Source organism: Anopheles gambiae, chromosome 2 (genome assembly GCF_943734735.2).
Source record: "Anopheles gambiae chromosome 2, idAnoGambNW_F1_1, whole genome shotgun sequence".
NCBI classification, from domain to species: domain Eukaryota; kingdom Metazoa; phylum Arthropoda; class Insecta; order Diptera; family Culicidae; genus Anopheles; species Anopheles gambiae.
Window position 1 is genome coordinate 46,741,798 of NC_064601.1, and position 21,231 is coordinate 46,763,028.

General features: G+C 45.5%; 3 protein-coding genes across 32 annotated transcripts in view; all 3 read right to left on the minus strand.

The window, feature by feature from the left end:
• The window catches only part of LOC1278822 (unconventional myosin-IXa), a 61,115-nt gene extending 47,960 nt beyond the window's left edge, over positions 1–13,155 (minus strand). For 14 of the 30 annotated variants that reach the window (XM_061651849.1, XM_061651854.1, XM_061651824.1 and 11 more), the window contains exon 1: positions 12,996–13,155. The gene's annotated coding sequence lies outside the window, so the exon portion shown is untranslated. The other 16 variants (XM_061651851.1, XM_061651856.1, XM_061651844.1 and 13 more) reach the window with 10 other exon arrangements.
• A 1,820-nt stretch (positions 13,156–14,975) lies between these two features.
• On the minus strand, positions 14,976–19,471 carry LOC1278824 (heat shock protein 60A). The gene is made up of 3 exons (XM_318461.4): positions 19,330–19,471; positions 17,859–18,022; positions 14,976–17,713 (listed from the first exon to the last, which is right to left on the minus strand). Exons 2-3 carry the CDS (start codon positions 18,018–18,020, stop codon positions 16,154–16,156), a joined length of 1,722 nt encoding a protein of 573 aa, XP_318461.2. The 5' UTR covers positions 18,021–18,022; positions 19,330–19,471; the 3' UTR covers positions 14,976–16,153.
• LOC11175801 (p53 and DNA damage-regulated protein 1) lies at positions 18,069–18,628 on the minus strand. Its single transcript, XM_061640758.1, has one exon. The coding sequence runs from the start codon at positions 18,626–18,628 to the stop codon at positions 18,215–18,217; it is 414 nt and encodes a 137-aa protein (XP_061496742.1). The 3' UTR covers positions 18,069–18,214.
• Positions 19,472–21,231: the final 1,760 nt, after the last annotated feature.

The following is a 21,231-nucleotide window of genomic DNA, read 5'->3' on the forward strand; positions in this document are numbered from 1 at the left end:
GGACGGTAATTTAGAAATAAACATCGCGCAGGGGGCCAAACACCAACAGAAAGGCTTATCGTTTTCCAACGAATAAACACCAGCTAAACATTATATGTACATGCATCACTAATCCAAAATTCAACGCACCAACAGATAAAAAACGCAGTCAAGTGTCCTGTGTCCTTCGATCTTTGCGTTACGTTTCAGGTAAGGTTTCTTCAGCGTCCATAACTTTGTATCGGCCAAAACGGCTGTTAGCAATGTGAGATGTTTCTCGGCAGTTTTTCACTGATTCGCACGCTTCACCACCAACTAGAGGGCCATCGTCTCAGCATAAAAAAACATAACCACCGTCCATGTACGCAGTGTGGTTGAGTTGGTTACACTCTCTCCTTATCGCGAGTCGTGGTGCCATGGTGGAGAGCTGCGTTTTTTTCGATTTGATGCCAACAGTACACACACGCACACACACATATACGTATACTCTCATGACACTCGTTGCCATTTTTCACACCACGCACACTTCCCGTTGTTGTGTTTTAGCTGCGTTTTAACAGCACGCACAGTAAGACACAGGCCCCTCTTTTCCATCCCCATTGCGGCCAATGGCAGCCACACATACACTTGCATACGCAATTCCAGTTTCAAGACGGAAGCTGTCGCGAGATAAGACCTCTGTGTCGCGGCTGCTGCACTTCGCGGGCGCCGTCCGGGTTATCTGCGCGGGTCCAAGGAGCGCCTTACACTTGCTGCATGATTAGTATGATTGAAATTGCTGCTTTCTTGTGTGTGTGTGTGTGTGTGTGTGTGTTTTTTGCTTCTTTATTTTCCTTTTTGCAAAGCATATGCATCGACCGAGGTCGTAGCCCGATCGCAGCCCGTGGTGCGATCAACAGGCTCAGGACACACACACACACACACACACACACACACAAACACACGAATGGTTTAATTATTATTCGCCGCAATTTGTAACCTCGCTCGTACTATAAGTGATACGGTTGAGGACTATTGGTAGAAAATCCTAGGGGAAACAGCAGCTGCTGATAATGAGTTTGCGATGTCCAGACAAAGACTGCTCGAACGGGAAGACGCGTGATAGGGATAGGCTGAAGGAAGAGAATAGAGAGAAAAAAAGTTTGTTAGAATACTTATTATTTTCATTTTACCCAAAAAATAAATAAAACAATATGATTACTAAGCAAAGTCTGTCCGGAAAACAATACAAATAGATTCCAACAAAAACTGCCACACTTTCTTACGTATTTGAGTAGGCGTTATAATGCCCCACCGCAAGCCGCTTAGTTCTGCACAATAATTACCGAACGAAAACTGTTCTATAGTCAGCTTACAGGCACACAATCTGTGGCGCTAGCTAGGCCGAAACAGTTTGAATCTACCACTTAAAAAAAAACAACGCGAGAATCCCACCCCGGACGATGTGGCGGAAACAGTGATTCATGGATTACAGTGTGCTTTCTAGCGCGAGCGCTTCCCCGTTCCATTGCACAGTTAGCTTCAGCAGATGGTGGCGCGCAGATTAAAACCACCCTGTTACATGGGTGTATGGGTATGGGTGTGGGCAATAGCCCAACAACAGCTGGCATCTGCGGCTGCTGCCTTTAACAATTTTTGAAGCGCCCAAATGTCCAACAAAAACCTTTAATTCAACCGGTAAACATCTTCGGACGATGCGTTCACACGATTTGCGTTCTGAAGGTGAGTTACTGTCGATGACGAAGGTGGTTCCTGGTACTGCGCGTATGAAGTACCTGAGATTAGGTGTATTGTGGCCTACTTATTTCCTGCTGAAGTTGCAGCAACTTTATAAACTCAAAATGCAAAGGGTTGTGCGGATTGCAAGAGCTGAGTAACATCTCACCCCAACGCATGGAAGTCCAAATGTGATTTTGTACAGATCTGACTTAAAGCAGTGGTAAAACCAACACACAAATCGAAACATCAGCAAGGCTAATCATCATAGCGCATTGTAAAAGCGAAACGAAAACAACCCGGCACCAATTACTACTAACCCACTTCCTGGCCCGTGGCGGTGTAGTGGAGCTCATCGTTTGCACTGGAGATACATTAAGGTTTACCACGGTAACATAAAATCGGTAGCGAGCGTGTGTGTGTATGTATGTCTATATGTGAGCATCTACAGACAAGATCAAATCAAATGTACTGCAAAGCTTATTAGAAGTATGAATCACACAGTGAAATTTTCCTACTAATAGCGTACCAGGAAACATAAAACGTCGACCCCATCGGCCAAATAGTCGTCTTTTTATAGATACAATTGCAATAGGTTTTATTTGCTTTGCCCAAATCTCTAAAGAAACAATCGAAACAGTATTGGAATGGCAGTTAAATAGTGCATGACAGAAAATAGGTTAACATTTAAAATTGAACCGCTACCTCAGAGCAGTAAAATCATTATCCACAAAAGAGTAATGAATCATTAGCAACTTAATAGTTCTTTGGCGGCTGTAAGTAGTAGTTTATTGCACATCACGATAGCAACATGAACAATTACACATTTCAACATTAACAGGCACTATCATAACTTCAGACATTAGCCTACCCCAAGATTTTTAACACCTCGCATTGATCGGAACAAATATTCATATTGGTGATGTGCTCTTTGGAGCGCACCCACTACTCCGATACGACTCCGGCTATTGTTAGTCCGATTCCGACTCCATCAAAATCTGAACCACTAGTTCCGCCTGGAGTCAGAGTCCGGAGACGACTCCGACTCTGACTCCGAACGACTCCGAACGACTCCGGTCGACTCCAGACGACTCCGGACGACTCCGGACGACTCCGGATAATGCTGGGCGGACCTACCTTCCAGAGTCGATTCCGAAATTATTGAAGTCGAATCGGAGCCGACTCCGGATTTTTGCCAAATTTACTTACTTACTTATCCGGCGCTACAACCGCTTTGCGGTCTTGGCCTGCCTCCAAATTTACCCATCGCTAATTCTTATAAAGTTTCCATGATCACTACACCCTGAATCATTCGTTCCCCAAGATTCCTCATGGTAAATGGATACATGATGTTGCACAGTTATCTAGAATAAATCAGTGTTTTTTGAAGTTTTCAAACAGAGAACAAAATCTTAATGATTAAGTACAACAAAAACTGGTTTGTTTTTTTTTTAACTTCTACGAGAATTGAAATTTCTGATTTATGAAAATTTACAACATTTACAATCGCACTCGCAGACATTGCACGCTGAATGAGTAATCGTTTAAAAATATTCATGCAAGCGTGCCTTAAAAATCTGACGCTGACCTCTAGAACACATCCGGACCTCATTCCCAACAAATTATTCACCCAAAACCCTTCAGACTATGCCCAACTCTGATAACATCTGCGTTTTCGGTGCAACCCTCAACTAGATCACGCAACGTAGGGAGATGATATACACATGTATGTTCCCCCACTCGACACACCACTAAGTTAATCGACTTCGGACAGAAACGTGACTGGTCGATGACATAAATCGCCCGGTGTTGGAACTCGTCGGAACGCAAAGAATGTACTGTCAAAACACGCACACACACACACGCACACACACGTATGATGTGGGTGCCCCCTAAGAATCGTTACCGACCGACCCCCGTTGGCGAATTTGCCGGAACGCGCATTTTATTTTTAAGAACAACCGTCCTCCGACAGGGTTCGTCGCTCCCCACTCGCCCTTCGTTCCCTAGCAAATGATTGGGGATTTGTCTACTCCTAGGGCAGGGGTAGAACATATTTTTAGTACTTAATTTACGCGTCTTTTGTAACGCTTTTTAATGTCTACCAGCTGCTTTCAGTGGATGACGACTAAGGGTACCGGCCCCAGCGCCCGCATTGACCGGTGGAGTTGAAATGTTTCGCGCAGATCTTGTTTCCTCGTGCTTCGGGGGAACCGGATCGCTGAGAATAAAACACGTCCATATTGCTGCTAACAATAGCCCGGTGTAGTGGGTTTAAGCCAATGACGTTACCCATGAGTCGTCCAAAAAAAAAGGGTTGAGCAATATTGGGGTAATTTTGTGCAATCTTCTTTCTACAGAATCCAAATATTTCCTGCTTGTTCTCTCATGGCAGACGTTTTGAAGTTAATAGATGAAATTTTGTTTATTATTAAAATGTTGTTAAAATAACCCAATCAGCACGAAAAACGGCTTTTCTTACTTTCTTTTCATGCACTATTTTACTGGGCAAAAAAAAAGATTACCTTCTTCACAACACTTTCTCTCATCCTCGGATCAACGTTAGCTAAACCTCGATCGTCACTATCGCCAACATAATGCTCCCGCTGCTGCCCCTTTGGGGAGCAATTCGAACCCAATAAAATTTACAAACGCATCTTCACCCATGCACCGCTGCACGCGGAAGGGCCAATTAAAAGGAAACACTTTGACCTACATTTGGGGATCGTCGAAAACTAAAAAAAAAAATAATACTTTTTATAATCAACCCCTTAAACGATCGTGGTATACAGTTTAGGCGAACACAGAAACCTTGAAATAGCAATCGACCAAAAATATGGTTACGATCACTAATCCAATCGCTCTCGCTGATCTTCTTTCTCTGTCCGTTCGAAGAAAAAAAAATGATGAAGGAAAAGTTAAAGAAAAGCCGCGCTGCATACACACACACGCATGATTCGATTAGGCGTCAATTGAACAATTCGTTACAATTTGTTTAGATTGTCCTCTTCGCACTCGACCGAAGACGATGGAAAAAGATACTTCATTTTAGGCCGCGCCTCGCGAAAGATGAGGAAGTCCATCGGTGGATAAGAAAGATCCAAGGTAACGCTCCAAATGAGACGTATGTGTGTGAAGGGTAGGAGGAGAAGCAAGAAGATGTTCATCGCTCGAATGTGCAAGGCGACGTATCCCGTATAAATCAAACCCATTTTTGACCAGCCAGGTCCCCCTTGATACTGGAAGGGGGCGAGCTACAGCAGAGGAGGTTGCAATGACCAGAGGTGAAATAAATTCACTCATAAATTGTGCTTGTGCTACACACGTATGTGTGTGTATGTGTGGTTAAAAAAACTCCATTAAGAGTACCGTTTTCTGGTCCCGGGTGCCATACCCCGCTCTGCTCTCGCACTCGTAGTTCGGGGCATTCCAACTTTCAAGTTCGTTTTATTATTTTCCACATTATTTTCGGTTAATTCGTTTAATCAATACAGCAGATTCAGCCAAACAAACCAACTGGAGCGCGAAAAGGAGTCAAAAGCGGAGGGTGGGGTGATAAGTAAGAAAAACCTAATTTTAAATCATTCGCCTCTCCATAAGCAGTTTCGTTTCTTTTCGGCATCAGCAAACATCCCGCGGAACACACTGTGTGGCTTTAGGTTAGGGCTGGAATAAATATGGTGCAAAACATACACACAAACATACACACACCATCTATAAAAAAAGGAAACGTCTGGTGCCACAGAGTGCCGGCCGTAAAGTACGACTTATGGCCCGCGAAGTGCTTCTTACAGTAGCTAGAGGTTGGAATGATATAGTAAAGATAGTGCGCTGTTAATAAAAAAAAAATGCAGTCTGTATGCTAAGGTAACAAGTGCTCTCCCACACCATGCTCTGCTGACCCCATTCGTAACGGGCGGCGGGTGGCGGTCAGTTTTCACTGCTTCCGTACACCATCACTCCGCCGCGCGTCTCTAAGGGTTTCGCCTTGCCCTATCCCAGCAGAATTGCCACCGACAAGCGCCGACCCATTGCATTGCATTGCACCACTGGGTTTCACTTCCGAATTGTGGTGTTGTTTCCTTTCCTCTATTTTTCCATGTTTTTACCGCCACACCGCATCATTTCGTCGACGAAGAAGTCGAGATTGGTACGGCTGACGGTGTGCTAGCTCTGTTAACTTATGCTCGGCACACACACACACCTTTGCATTCTCCTTATGTTGCCAGCCAGTTTGCAGAAGAAAGTGCATTAGAAAAGCGGGTGGGAGGGGGGGGGAGTAGGATGTACCGGGCAGCAGGAAATCATACAACATTTTTCACTTGCAATATATAGCCTTTTTTTCGCTTCATCCACTGGTGGTGGTGGGTGCCACTCTTCGATTGCAGGTGATGCTGCCGACCGCCTACAAGTGGTGGAGGTACGAGGGACCGAGCAAAATTACAAGCTACCGGAACCGGGCTAATAACTAACAACACTTCGCATCAGGGCTGGCGGTGGCCAGAATAAAAGACGTTTCATCTTTTTCCCCCAGCAGGGCAATAAGAAAGAGAAGAAAAACAAAACGGTACATTCTCATATGTTTGTTTGAGGGGGACACCCCCTGTAGCAAAGGCGATCGGTATATGGCCATCAGTGATTTTTGTAAGACACAATACGAATTTGGAAAAAACAAAATACTGATCTGAGCCAATAAATTTGCCTTTAATTTAAAATTTCCGGTTAATGTTTATACTTTATATAACCTATCACTTACCCGCAGAGCAGCACAACTACTCTGTGCAGGTAAAACTAGTCCACTGAAGAACAGAACATTCCCGGAATAGCAAATGATTGCAAATTTTCATTTATCCCGTTCCAGGCTACGGTGCAAACTTATTAGAATATTATTTATAGATTGCCACGCTTTTCTAACAAGTAAAAGCACCTCATTCGTGTGTAACGTGTAACGCGTAACCCATCATTGACCTTTTTCATTGAATGTGTCTTTCTGAGTCCATGTCATGGAATTAGCAAAGCAAAATAGTGATTCCGACAACGTTTTTCAACGGTATGCAACAGAGTGTGTGCACATCATCTATCTTGCCAATCAGAATGTTGTACGTATAGTTCATCGAATACATCACGAATAGCATAGAAAGGTTTGGCATAATTAGGCGTATTCATTGCACTTCGAATGCAGAACCAGCTAGGTGTAACATTCATTCTATTTTTCCTGCAGCATGTTAATAATAGGAAACAATCCTCAGATACTATTATTATTTTTGATCAGATGTGTGATTGAAATGGAAGATTAGAACAGACAGTGTCTCGTCGATGTATCTTTGCCTAGTTCTCAATTATTGCCATTGGTTTTTTGCCAAAACTTGCTCAATAGTGGAGTTAAAAAACAAACTCGTACAAACGTTTGAGCATGCTTGTTTAGGGCAATATTCAACGCCATTCATTCCAGAGGCCTGCAGTGGTGTATGGAAACAAACACTCACACACAACACATTCTGTACATTCAGCGTTCCGATTAGTCAGGGAGAAACAGTGGAACACGTGTTTGTTTTTTCAACTTCTTCTATTGGATATTTTTGCTACACAAACAAAAACCGGTAGCCCAGACATGTCTGCCTTTCTGGGAACTGCACTTCAAATTTAACGCGCTGAAGTCTTCCAGGCCCCTGGCACAGAACGGACCAAACGCATATGTGAAGGAAAGCATTGCATTGTGGATCTTGTCGGGGCGTTTCTCCAAAAAAGAAGGAAAGCAAGATGTGCAAGATGTAGAATACTGCATACATACACGCACATTTGATCGTCAACGAACAGTCTTTGTCGTTCGGGGGTCGGAACTAATAAGCGCCAAGATGAACACGACAAACGGTTACTCATTTGCAATGTTCGATGCTGTGCCGCTGCAGCAGGGGCTTGATGTGTGGTCCTTTGTACTGCCCCTACAGTGCAATGCAATGGAAGTATTCCATGGGTTTATCGTTCTGTTTAACATACAGCTGAAAGCAGTTCCAACATTAATATAATGTAACTAAAACACCATGCTCCTAGTGATGTTCTTTGCGTACGTACCTATTTGACCTACTTAAAAAAGATCTTATTCTGTATTTATTGGCTAATATACTACGTAAGACCGGCCAGTCTCGTGGTACAATAGTCAACTCGTACGACTAAAAACATGCTTGTCATGAGATCAAGCCTCAAACGGACCGTGACTCCATAGTATGACTGACTATCGTACTACGAATAAATCAATACGTCATTGAAATGCACGTACAGGCAGTCCTTGACACCGACATCGGTTGTTATGCCAAATAGAAGAAGAAGAATACTACATGAGATGATACAATCTCACATACATCATTTCAACATTTTGAAATAAAACTGAAATTAGCTCTAAACAGTCTAATGTAAATTGCAACGATTTTTTTTTCACCGAGATTCAAACACCCTGTTACTCTTTTTCTGCTAAACGTTGTAACGAATTTGTTTTGTTGTTAAACGGTGTAACGAAATGAAATTGTTTAATTTACCCTCTTCCTTCCTTCCAATTTGCATTCCCTCCTTACTGGCCCATAATGCCATCAGATCGCACTGAATGCACCCAATGCACTTCCAACCTCTGCGCCATTCAGCATCTAACCAACAGTTGGAGGAACGGATGGAGATTATTTTGACAGCAAACTGACGGCTGCATTCGCTGGACGATGGACGTTGCATGTTGGTTGTTTATTGTTTGTGCTACTACTCTCGCTGTCAAACGTGTGTCTGTGTGTGTATGTATATGTGGTAGAGGCACTAATGATTCAACGCTAACCGATAGTAAATTGCCCCTTCGAAATGTGTATCCGTAGAAGAAGCAAGGGGGCACCAAACACGTATGACCAATGTCCAATGTTCACAATGAAAAATAAATCGCGACCTTGTAAGGTCTTCCTCACTACGTACACTAATAAGAAACAAGAGATAACGTATATAGGACTTTATGAGGTCACATACAAATAGCCAACATTTCCTCGGTGATGTCATGATACGGCCAGGACATGGATGCAGGCTTGAAAGTATCAAACAATGCACACACACACACACAATTCCACGACATAAGAGTAGAGCCAATCAGAGAGCCGCCAAAGGTTAAAAGGCATCTCTCGCGCGAATGCCAAAAGATTATTCGTCTCGCTTCGTTGGCGGCGAGCGGAAGGAGAGTTAACAGAAGCACCGCAATTTGCAACCCTAAAACCATTCGCTTAACAGCCTCAACCTTGCTTCCCCATTCGGAAGATGGTAAATTTTTAGAGAGAAAAAAGTAAAGAAACACATCACTACCACACATCAACTGCAACAACAACAACGAGATCGGAGCTGTGGTGTGTATGTGTGTGTGTATGTCCGTTAACCGGCACCATTTTCTTCCAAACAGTTTCCCTCACGGGGAGGGGGGAGGGAGGGGGGGCGCTGGTGTGTAGAGTGGCCAACGAATTTATTGGAGCAGTAACAACAACAAAAAAGAACAACAACAACAAAGTGGCAGAAACATGAGACGAGATGGGAGGAAAGGGGGGGGGGGGGGGGGTAGAAAGAGAGCACGCTTGAAACGCTGGTGAATGAAATGAAGCGCAACCAACCACCCAAACCCTCTCAACAGTATCAACCTTCTTTGGCTCATTAGAAACCAGTAGAAGTAGTGGTAACAGAGTGTAGTGGAACAACAACAACAACAGCAATAAATACAACAGCGCCGCCAACTACGCCGCCAACAAGAAAATTGTGATTTTTGAGATCAGAAGATCAGGCAGCAGAATATTTTCACTCCATTCCCCAAAGCAGCGTAATGTTGGTACGGTACATCGCAAAGGGTCCGAAAACCACAATCAAACAACAAACACGGTGCAAAATATAGTGAATCATAATGAGAGGGTGGTAGGTAGATCATCGCACAGGGATGACCTTCACTGAGACGACTGTTCCTTTTTATAAGCTTTCATCATCACACTATTCCGCCTGCGATATCCTTTCTATTGACGAGCAAAAATCACTACCACCACCACACAAAAGCGCGACACGTTCGGTGAGTGGTGGTGGTGGTTGCTTGCCACAGGATGAATGATGCGCATGTAAATGTGTACGCCCACGCCAACAAGCACACTGCCCCTTGAGAGAGAGAGAGAGAGAGAGAGAGAGAGGTAGAGAAGAGAGAGAAGAGAAAGAGAGAGAGAGAAATGCGAAAAGAAGTTCAATCTGATTGATAAACATAGATTGATAAAATGGTTTACTATTTTAGCATCAAATGCAAACATCCGGCCGTAATGGCGACTCCGGTAAAGGATATTCTTGGGTCAATAAAACTCCATAGACACACACACGCGGGTGCTTGGACAACGCCTGTTTGTGTGTGTGTGTTTTTAGGTGTGTTTCATGCATTTACAACTCGCTACCAACAGATGATTTAGAAATACTTTGAATCATCGTTGCCGAGCGCATTGCGTGTGCCCAGTGAGTACCAACCGTGCTTCTCCGGCAGTGAGTGAGGAAAGCTGAATGATGATGCTGAGAATAGTTCCTCACCGTCCCTCACGCAAGGCTGAGCGAGAATGAGAGACAGGAGAATGAGCTGACGAGATGACGAGTGAGAGCTCGTGTACAGCAATGTGGCGCATCCATGCCGTGTGCATGATATATGTATGTGTGTATGTATGTGTACGCTTCAGTTTGCGTATGGGAAAAATGAAGGTGAAAGAAGCTGTGCGCGACCTGAAGACTGCTGTGTTCAATCGAAGGAGCACACCGTGCGGGATCAAATTCACCTTTACCACCTTGTTTAGAAATTGTTAGACGCAGCAGGTCCCATCATCATGTCGATATCAAGCATAAAGAGATGAGAGTGCTGCTATGTGGTACGCATTCGATACGACTCACGATTGAAACTCCCTCACGCGCTGGCGAGACAACAACGCTTGAAGATGAGGCTAGTTGCTAGTGGGGATGACACAGCTTAATACTCTTTTTCTTCAATTTCCAAACATGAACAGTTTGTTTTGTTGAAGGTGCTTAGTTTTTGTCACAGACATTTCATACATAACAGAGACTTACCATTGACAGACACCGGGGACACTCCCTTCGTTCGTTCAGTCCAGTAAATAGAGTGCCGCGCGAAAATGAATCTGCATGAATTTATAAACGTTCGGTCACATTTTGACAACCAAACATAAAGTACACACACACGCACACACACACGCCCAATACGATCATCTACATTCGTAATATGTTCTATTGTTTCCGTTGCAATGTTGTCAAGTCGAACACACACATAAAAAAAACAATACACAAATCACAACGGGTTCTCCTCACGTGAGACAGTGAGACAGTTTCCTCACTCGGTTCATCGCTACACTCGCTCACTCGCTTTCCAGACACGCACCGCACACATACATACGCGCGAGCACACACAATCTTTGCATCGCTTCCCTCTAACAAAACGCACACAAACACACACACACTGCCACACACCCAGCCGCGTAACACAGTGTGCCGTGCCGGGAAAAAGGGGGAGCAACAGCAGAGGGCAGCAGCTCACACTCTCTCCTAACCATTTCCACTGTTCGCACACCCATTGAAAAACTGTTGATGCGTGTTACTGCATATTACCAACCAGGACAGCACCTTCTTTTGGGGCACGAAGAAGCTCTTCCCCCCCCCCCACCCCAAAAAAAAAGAAAACCATGATGTGCCGTCTAGCGTCTTAGCGACAGTGACCCTTCAATCGGCCAACACTTTAAACCCCCACTTGTATTTTACTCCCGGGGGAGAGGAGGGGCTTTGTAACAATCCGATGGTCCATCGCTGATCTTAAGTGTGTTGAAATTATTCCTTTTTTTTCGCTGGATTCGTTTATAATTTTGGGGCGGGAGTGGAAAACGGTGACGTCTCACACATCACTTTGACGGATCTCGCTCACACACGCACATACACTCTCTCCGCAGTTGGCGAGCGTGAGAAAACGCGCACCTGCTACTTTGATGGCACTTTTCCGTCCCCTTTTCCAACGTACTGCCACTTTCAAGCGGGTCTGGGCGTCGATACGATTCAGCCATTTCGACCGCCCTAGCCGGGAAGACGTTTTGTGTGTTTCACCAATCGAAAACTGGCGACACAGTTCCGGCCAGTGCAAATGTGTGACACGGCGGCATCGCCCTCGCCTGAACCTTTTTTTTTCTTTCTTTTTGTTAGTGAGACAACAAGCCCCACACACGCTCACACTTTAGGGATAGGCAAAAACACCTCACGCGCGCATACACACATTCACACACACGCAACATCAAGCGTTTGGAATGGGGAATGTGTGGGGGAGGGGGGGGGGGGGGTGGTATTCCTACTCTCTAAAACGTAGTGCGTTCCCTTTCCTCGCAAGATGTGTGCTAGTGCTGCTACCAGTCATCATCTTCGTCATCTCCCCCATCACTGCATGTGTTTCCTTGCCCTATAGATTCGCTGGTGGATCACCACCATTAGCTTACACACACACACACACACACGAGGGGAGGGGGTGTCACTGTCACTGCCCTCCCCCTCGATGTTGATATCGCCACACACACGCACAATACACTTTTATCGCTGTCCACCTCCACCACACCTGCTGTTCTTCTACGGCAACCACCAGACCACCATTTCATAGACATTAACTGATTTTATGCGACTGTCCACTCTTCCCCGCAGCACCGTCCTACTTCCCACTACAAACTCCAACATCAGGCGCACACACACACACGCGCGCGACTCGTAGATGAAGATCGGATTCCAACGCGGATTCTGCTGGCGCTGGCTGCTGTCGTCTCTTAAGAAAACGGACATACCAACACACACACCCGCGACTGTGCGAGCACGACCGCACGCACACCACGCTACGCAAAACACACACACAGGCACGCACACACGGGAACGGCGTTTGACCACGAACGCATTCCTCGCGAATCAACAGGATAAGAAGAGGTGTGGGCGGGGGATGAAGTGTGTGTGTGCGCGAAGGAAACAATGGAGAACAAGAAGCTGCTATTGCTGCAGGAATCCTTCTTCCTCGCCCGTGCAAAAACACACCAACCACACACTGCTATCTTCTTAGCAGCTTCATCTTCCGATTCCGAACAGAGCAAAAGACTCCACCGTCCGTATGCAACTTGGACAACGATGGCCAATGATGATTATAGGCCACACACATTCCTTCTCTTGGGAGCGGATTTTCACACGTCGTGCCTTCTAGCAAACTTCACACGAAATTAAACTAGAGTTGCGCAAATGTTACACACCTTATTCACATTCACACCGTACAAGCTTGGCAAACACGTCTTTTCACTGCACCGTAGCTACGAAAGAAACGAATGGGAACGGTCCCTCAATGTGCGACGTTCATTCCGTCACAGCCTTCTGTGCTTTCTTGGACAACGGTGGTGTACGGAGCAGAAACAGCCATCATCATCATCATCGGCGAACGCAGAGATACAGGTTCGCACCCACACAGGCGCAGGTTTTCTGCTACCCAAGTGACAAAACGTCAATGCACAGTGGCGTGTCCAATAACGATCAGTTAGCATGGATAAATGACGCCAGTTGTTTGTTTTTCAAAATCATGCATTTCTTTTAGATTGGACATATATTTTAAATGTCCTATAAAACCTTTTCTAAGCAATAAGAACCAGATTTAGGTATACTTTCCCGTTTTTCGGTCTACCGAAAACAGGAGCGTTACAAAGCGTTACATTTAACCTGTATTCCGTCGTAAAGGCCCTATCACATTGGAAAATTTGGAATGGAATTGGTACATCAAACGGCATTTGACAGCTTTTACCTCGCCAGGAAAAATGAATTGGTCTTAACCAACGTAGATTCTATCAGGAAGGAGAATTCCACAGTCAAGGTGTAAAACAGTTGCTTTTTGGAAGGAAACACATAAAGCAGTTCTGAAAGTGTCTTTGTAAACTTCTTAGGCTAAAAAAAATTGTTTTAAATAGAAAGATATACAGGCGGTCCCCGAGATACACGGTTAATGGGGACCGAAAACGGCCGCAAAATACCGCGTATCTCGAATTTCCGCGTAAGTCGAATCTCGTGATTTCCAGCTGAAATATCACTAATTTTCGTGTAATTTTGCAAGTAAGGGGTGGTTTTAGCCACTTTATGAATTATTTGATATTATTCTGACTGAATATAACTGTTTTAAACCTTTTTAAATAGTTTTTAACATTCGATCAAAACGGAAATTATTTGGCAATTTGCAATTGATGTGTCAAATCAGTACAATTTGCTCAAAGAATTGTCAAATTTAGAAAACCGCGTATCTCCGAATCCGCGTATAAGAGGTACCGTGTATCTCGGGGACCGCCTGTATTCCACATAAAATTCCGTTCCGTAATTCCGAGCGTGTTTACATTAGCGAAGCGGATTTTTCAAATCAAATCAAAATCAAATGGAGTCAACGCCAGATAATTTCCGGAATTATTCCTGTAATGTAACAGGCCCTTTACGCTTTAAGTGTAAGTCCATGGCAGCGGCCATAGAGAAAATGTTTTCACGCTGAAGCGCTAATGAACGTAACGCTTCTAACTCGTTGGTTGGGAAACGTTTTGCGAGGATTTCCGCTGAGACAACCCAACTGTCAAAATAAAATTCAGATACAGCTTAAAAACATCGCATCAATTGTACAAATTTCGGTTTGAAAATGACCACGAAACAAACGCTGCTCCTCTATCCTTCTTCCTGAATGTTCGTTAGTTAAACAATTGAAACATTTGAAACCCACACTACCATTTAGTATATTATAGAACATACTTAACGCGCCGTTTGTTCGTTTTTGTTAAGAAAATGGTAATCATCCGTGTATTTCACCAGTTTTAGTAAACTTCACTCGGAAAACGATCACATTCATCCAAGGTTTGTTGGCATCATACATCGACCATAGTTAAGTGATAGTAGGGGAGATTGGTTTTAACTTTCGAAACAAATAATTACATCTATCGAAATCATTATATCCCCCCTGCCCTTGCACTAGACCTTGGCCTTGATGAGAAAGTGTGAGAGACTACCTTTTCACTGCTCGCATGATGATTTCAACGAGCCCTAATGAACTATCCTTTAACAACAGGAGACTGACTGCGGTTAGCTTACTTTGACCGACAAATAAGAACTATCCTTCATAGCGGTTCACTTAAAATGTCTTTTTCCCTCAAACATATCCTTAACAAACCTATCGAAATGTGATAACTGAAATGTGCGCATCTTAATAAATCTGGTTTTGGTTGTTCGTTAATCACTGAGCTTTAATTTATTCCTTTTTCTTGGGAAGCTGATTGGAACACACGGCATGCCATGGGATGTGATCGAAAGTGGTACAATAGTTTCATCATCTTATTGTCCTTAGCTCGCAAAATTAAACCAAAAAGGAGAAATGCTTAATGTCAACACTGTTGTGCATGGCTTTCCAGAGTTTAATTCAAAGACTGGCCCTCTCCCCAGCCAATGGAACAAAGCGTTCTTCTTGAAAAGAACAGAATAAACGAGAAAAACTAAACAGAAACATCTACAAACTACAATAATGGTGTGTCTATTACTACAATTCGCACTCAACTCCAAACTATACTTGGCTATTCCTCGCATCTTGCCTCCAATAACTCTATTGGGTGGTTCAAGGGTAAAGATATAGCGTACTCTCTTACAGACTAAAAACTGATCGCGTACTGCTGTCGTCGATCCTTGTGGTTGTGTGTACAGGACAAAATGCATCCCACGTGCGTACTACTGGCTCGTGGTAAATCCTGCTTTTGCTTAAACTATCCTTTTCCTATCGTAGTGAGGAATAAACTCTACCGGAATTCCCTTCTGTTACTGCCACCTAGCCAAATAGACTATGACATTAAGTTTCTAAATATTGTTCAACTACGTTTCGCTCGCTCTAAATACAGCCCGAAACCCGGATGATATTACTCCCTCTTTCTCCCTCTCGGTTTATCGGTAGGGTGATGCGCGTCCGTGACGAGACGCGCAAGTGTGTTTTAATTTAAAACAAAACCTATACGCATTGCTTAACCCCTACCTGAACTGTTAACACCTTCGCGACGCGTACAGAGATGTTCGAGCGTGTTGAGAATATCGCCAATCGGCTGGAAACATACATTCTGGCGTTACAACGAATCCACGCTCGAAGCATGACATGGCGGGTGGAGCTGTTACACACAGCGGAAAGAAGGGATGATTTGTCGTTTTTTAAACAATAAATGCATTCAACTGAACTTTAAACTGCGAAGGTGTTCAAAGAAAGACGGCCGACCGTTCCGATTCAGGTGTTAGCTTGCTAGGACTTTCATCGATGAATCGAAACGCGGTCTCTTACCATTACAGCTTCACACTCTCCCTCTCTCACTCTCTCTCTCTCTTTCTACAGTAAGGATAGGTTTGGACCTGAGGAGCTATCTTACATCATACCGCCCATGCCTCCCATGCCTCCCATACCGCCCATTCCTCCCATACCACCCATCGGGCCGGCCGGTTCCTCCTTCGGGATCTCCGTCACGACCGCTTCGGCTGTGGTGAGCAGCGACGCAACGCCGGACGCATCGGACAGCGCTGTCCGGACGACCTTGGTCGGATCGATGATGCCCTTCTCGATCATGTTCACATACTCGTTGTTGAGCGCATCGTATCCGAAGTCGCCCTTCAGCTCCTCCACCTTCGCCACCACCACCGACCCATCGACGCCGGCATTCTTGGCGATCTGTGTGCACGGCATGCGCAGCGCACGGCGCACAATCTCGATGCCCGTGTTCTGGTCCTCGTTTGCTCCCTTCAGGTTGGCCAGAGCCGGTGCGCAGCGGATGAGCGCGGTACCACCACCGGGCACAATGCCTTCCTCGACGGCGGCTCGGGTTGCGCACAGAGCATCGTTCACGCGGTCCTTCTTTTCGTTCACCTCAACCTCGCTCGAACCACCGACCTTCAGCACGGCCACACCGGACGACAGGCGTGCGAGACGCTCCTGCAGCTTTTCCTTCTCGTACTCGGACGTCGTTTCCGCGATCTGGTCCCGAATCTGGTCCGCCCGGCGGTTCACGTCCTCCTGCTTGCCGCGCCCCTTCAGCAGCAGACAATCGTCCTTGGTGATCGTGATCTCGCCCACCTGGCCGAGATCGGACAGCTGCACATCCTCCAGCTTGACCAGATTCGCATCATCGCCAAACACGATGCCGCCGGTGCTGATGGCCATATCGGACAGCGTCGACTTGCGGTTGTCACCGAAGCCGGGCGCCTTTACGGCGGCCACCTGCAGGCCAATCTTCAGCCGGTTCACCACCAGCGTGCTGAGCGCCTCGCCGTCCACATCCTCCGCAATGATGACCAGCGGCTTGCGCTGCTGGTTCGCCATCTCCAGCGCGGGAATGATCGACTGCACCGTAGAGATCTTCTTCTCCGAGAACAGCACGAGCGCGTCCTGGAACTCGACCTTGGCGCCCTTGCTCGAGTTGATGAAGTACGGCGAGATGTAGCCCCGGTCGAACTTCATGCCCTCGATCACCTCCAGCTCGTCGTTCAGCGTCTTGCCGTCCTTCACCGTAATCACGCCCTCCTTGCCGACGCGCTTCATTGCCTCGCTGATCAGATCGCCGATCGCGCGGTCACCGTTCGCGGAAATCGTTGCCACCTGGGCAATCTCCTCGGGAGTGTTCACCTTGCGCGACAGCGTCTTCAGGTGCTCCTTCACCGTGTCGACGGCCAGCATCACACCGCGCCGGATCTCGACCGGGTTGGCACCCTTCGAGATCTTCTCGAAGCCCTCCTTGGCGATGGCGCGGGCCAGCACGGTAGCGGTCGTGGTACCGTCACCGGCCTCCTCGTTCGTGTTGTTAGCCACATCCTGCACCAGCTTGGCGCCAATGTTCTGGAACTTGCACTTCAGCTCGATGCCCTTCGCCACCGTTACACCGTCCTTGGTGATTTTGGGCGAGCCCCAGCTTTGTTCCAGGATGACGTTACGTCCCTACGAGATTAAGAATGGGCGCGAGAGACAGAAAGCGCGCGTTAACAATAATGATCGAAGGAATGAGGACGCACCCTTATCAGCAGCGCAACAATGTCTTATCGCACTTGCTACCACACACCAAGAACCTTCTTCTATAACCCACCTTTGGTCCCATCGTGACGGCAACGGCATCTGCTAGCACATCGACACCCTGCAGCATTAGGGCACGTACTTCGGGCCCAAAGCGCACATCCTTAGCGTAGCCACGGCTGGCAGCGACCTGTCGGGCGGCAGCAACACGCAACACTGTTGGCAAACGGAACATTTCTGGAATGGAGTGAAAATTAAGAAACAATTTAGAAAAACGGTAAGATTGCTATATTTATGTGATTTTATTAAGTAAATAAACTTATGAGATACACGAAACAGAAAGAGAGCGCGATCGACATCGCCCTATCCCGCCTTAACTTCTAATACAGTGTACAGTGTAAAAAAGACCCACATCCCTACACTTCATCCTCAAAAACCAGGCAAATTCGACCGAATGCCAGCAATTTCCGCATTGCTTAGTGGTTTCAAATTGAACCCACGCAACGGCTGATCGTGCTCGAGATCGCGCTGCTTTGCAACCAGCAGCTTCTGCTCCATGCGTATCCGTTCGATCTCCGCCTCCGTCGTTTGCTGATCCTTGCGCAACAACTCAACCGCGGTGTGGCGGTCGCGTTTCATGAGCATCGAACCGATCGTTATCCAAACGCGCTGCTGCGTCTCGGGAATGTGCTTCTCGATCAGCCGGAGCGCCTCGCGCGTATCCTGCCGCCGTTTGTCCAGCTCCACCAGCTCTTGCTTGTAGGCCAAAATTCGGTCGGCAACGCGCTCTGTTTCCAGTAAGATTTCCGTCAGCTTGCGCTGATCGGATACTTTCGTTTCCATGGCAAAGAAGGGCGTACGTATTTGACCCTAGCAACCGGCGCACACCATGTGCGTAAGAAGGGACCGCAGCAGTTGCGAATGTACGACCAATAGTGACTTTGGCTTTGCCGGTTCTGTCAGGAGCGTGTGTACGATGGGGAAAGGCGATTGCAGAATAAAACAAAAGGAAATATTAGAAAGCAAGCAGCTGACCGAGGAATCCAGCAACCAATTCCTCCATAATGTAACTACTTCAACATCAAATCGTTGATAACCAAAAGCTAAGTGAAGCGACGTTTACTGCATCGGTCCATTACCACACGCATTCGGCATGGGAGGCAATGGATGGGAGTTACGTAATTACGCAAGCACATGAGGGGTCGTCCGTCCGGGATTGCTTACCGGAGTGTGAATGAAAACTCTACAATTTCACCATAAAATTAAGCATCAACATGTACAGGTACGAAAGGAATGTGGCCTCCCATTGCCCGTCACTTTCATTATTGCACAAAAATAGTAATTCGCATGCAGTGCACTGCAACGAGCCGGCACACTGCGAGGATGATGAAATGTTCTGGAAAACACGAGAACTACCACAGACACACCGTGCCCAACACGCGACAAGCGGTGTGCATAAAAACCTAACCTAAAACAAACGCGTCTTCGATGCACTTGACTAAACCTATTAAAACATGCTTGTTTCGCACTTTTTCTAGACTTACCGCTGTTTTGAGATGATACTTTTAGCACAAGTTATACACAAAAACTTTCCCTATTCCCGGTTTCTCGTTCCGGAGCGCTGGTCTCGTGCGTGGATACACCTCGTTTTTCGGGTGGCTGTGAAATGACAATCGATAGAAACTTTCGGGTTCGGTTACCATTCGCCCCGGCAAATGGTGCAGAGTTGGTGGTCTCCTTCGTTTCGACCCACCATGACAGCTGTCAAATGTGACAATTCATACAGCGGGCACATTGTAGGGGTCCTATGACCCATATTTTACATGAATGTTTTATTGGACAATGTTTGCTTCATTTTATTCCAATGTTTGCTAAAAAAGGATAATCCTAGTCAATATCAAGTTATTATAACTTCAAATCTCTCAAAATAGCGTTTGGCATTCTAAATTGCGCGCCCTACAAAACGTTCCGGTTTTATTGTTCTAGCAATCAAATAGCCATCCCAAGTGCCCCAAATCCACTAAACGATCACTAAACGGCTTCTAAACGACTCAAGCACTCTACCTAAACGGAATATAGAAAGACTTCGTTTAGCAGACGGCAAACGACTCATGCATTCTAAAAATAGCAAAAAAAAGCTGGTGGCGCTCTCTGTTGGTGGGATACCCCAACCAGTTGAGCTTCATCGCTTGGAGGAGAGCTTTCTCATTTCCTCTGTAATGTTGTATGGTTTCGCATTGAGGTTATGCATCGCTAGAACTAGAACGGCGATACGATTGTTTAAATAATAAATTTCAATGGAAACCACCAGCACTGAAGCAAGTGAGATTAGAGTAAGGGTGGTGGCAACGCTCATTGGATGCGATTTTAGCGGACGCGATTTATATGGGATTTGACAGATAACGTCAGACGTGCGATTTCGTCGTCCGACGTTATCTGTCAAATCCCATATAAAAATTTGACAGGCCGTCCGATAAAATCGCATGCGAAAAAGCGTTGCCACCGCCCCAATGGTCGTTGGTGTTGACACCCACGTATTTGACCACACGACCTTTCATATAGATTTTTGCTCGAAAAGTTAGAAGGCTATATAGGTCATGATTAGATGAAACTTGTCGAAACACATTGCAAGAAAAGGATAGCAATATAATAATCAGTTTTAATACGCCATCTATTGATCAAACCAATGAAGCTGTGGAGCTTTCATTTTTTTTCTATGGATATTCAATTTTCCAGTCGTTTAAGCTTAATCTGTGGCGCTTGGGTACTTAAATACATTTTGTTTTGATTTAATCAATCCACACAAAGTAACACAGGTAGTATCTTCTGGAACTTTTCGGTGTCATTGCGTTTCGGTGTCAATTATTCGCTTGCACTTGCAAAGGCGAAATTTAAATTTTTTATCCCAATTATCTTTCAACTATACTGTGAACCTGAAATATTTCGTACCTTCTTCATCCTCATAATTTTAATGAGATGAGATGGAACAGTTTCCAGAGATAAGAAGTACTTTGCGGAACGATGGCGCATTTTAACTAGCACTCGGTACACTTTGGAACATTGCGGCTGTTTAGCCTGATGTGTACCCAAATAGCCAGCTCGAACTCCATAGCTTATTTGGGGCTGTTTAACAAAAAATCGTGCCGATGTCGTACTTTGTGGCTGATTAAGAGATATACGATACGAAGAGATATATTAAGAAGATATTAGCCTGATGTGTATGGTTCATGATAGAACTTCAAGGCTTGTTAAGAAATTATAGCCTTAATTATAAGACTTTACAGCTTTTTAATGCATGACATCGGTACGAGGTGGATCTTCTCAAAGTGTCAAAGACTGGTGCCGTCAATCGTCTCATGCCATCATCATCTCTGCTGCACAAGTCTTATCTAACTAATCTAATTAATTGAAGAAGGGATTTTAAGTGAAGCGATTGTTTTTGTACA

Bases quoted from the DNA above. Each gene is read 5' to 3' on its own strand.
- LOC11175801 (XM_061640758.1), bottom strand. From the start codon at position 18,628: ATGGAAACGAAAGTATCCGATCAGCGCAAGCTGACGGAAATCTTACTG.
- LOC1278824 (XM_318461.4), bottom strand. From the start codon at position 18,020: ATGTTCCGTTTGCCAACAGTGTTGCGTGTTGCTGCCGCCCGACAGGTC. The intron at 17,714-17,858 runs GTGGGTTATAGA...TTAATCTCGTAG, and splicing joins CCGTCACGATGGGACCAAAG to GGACGTAACGTCATCCTGGA.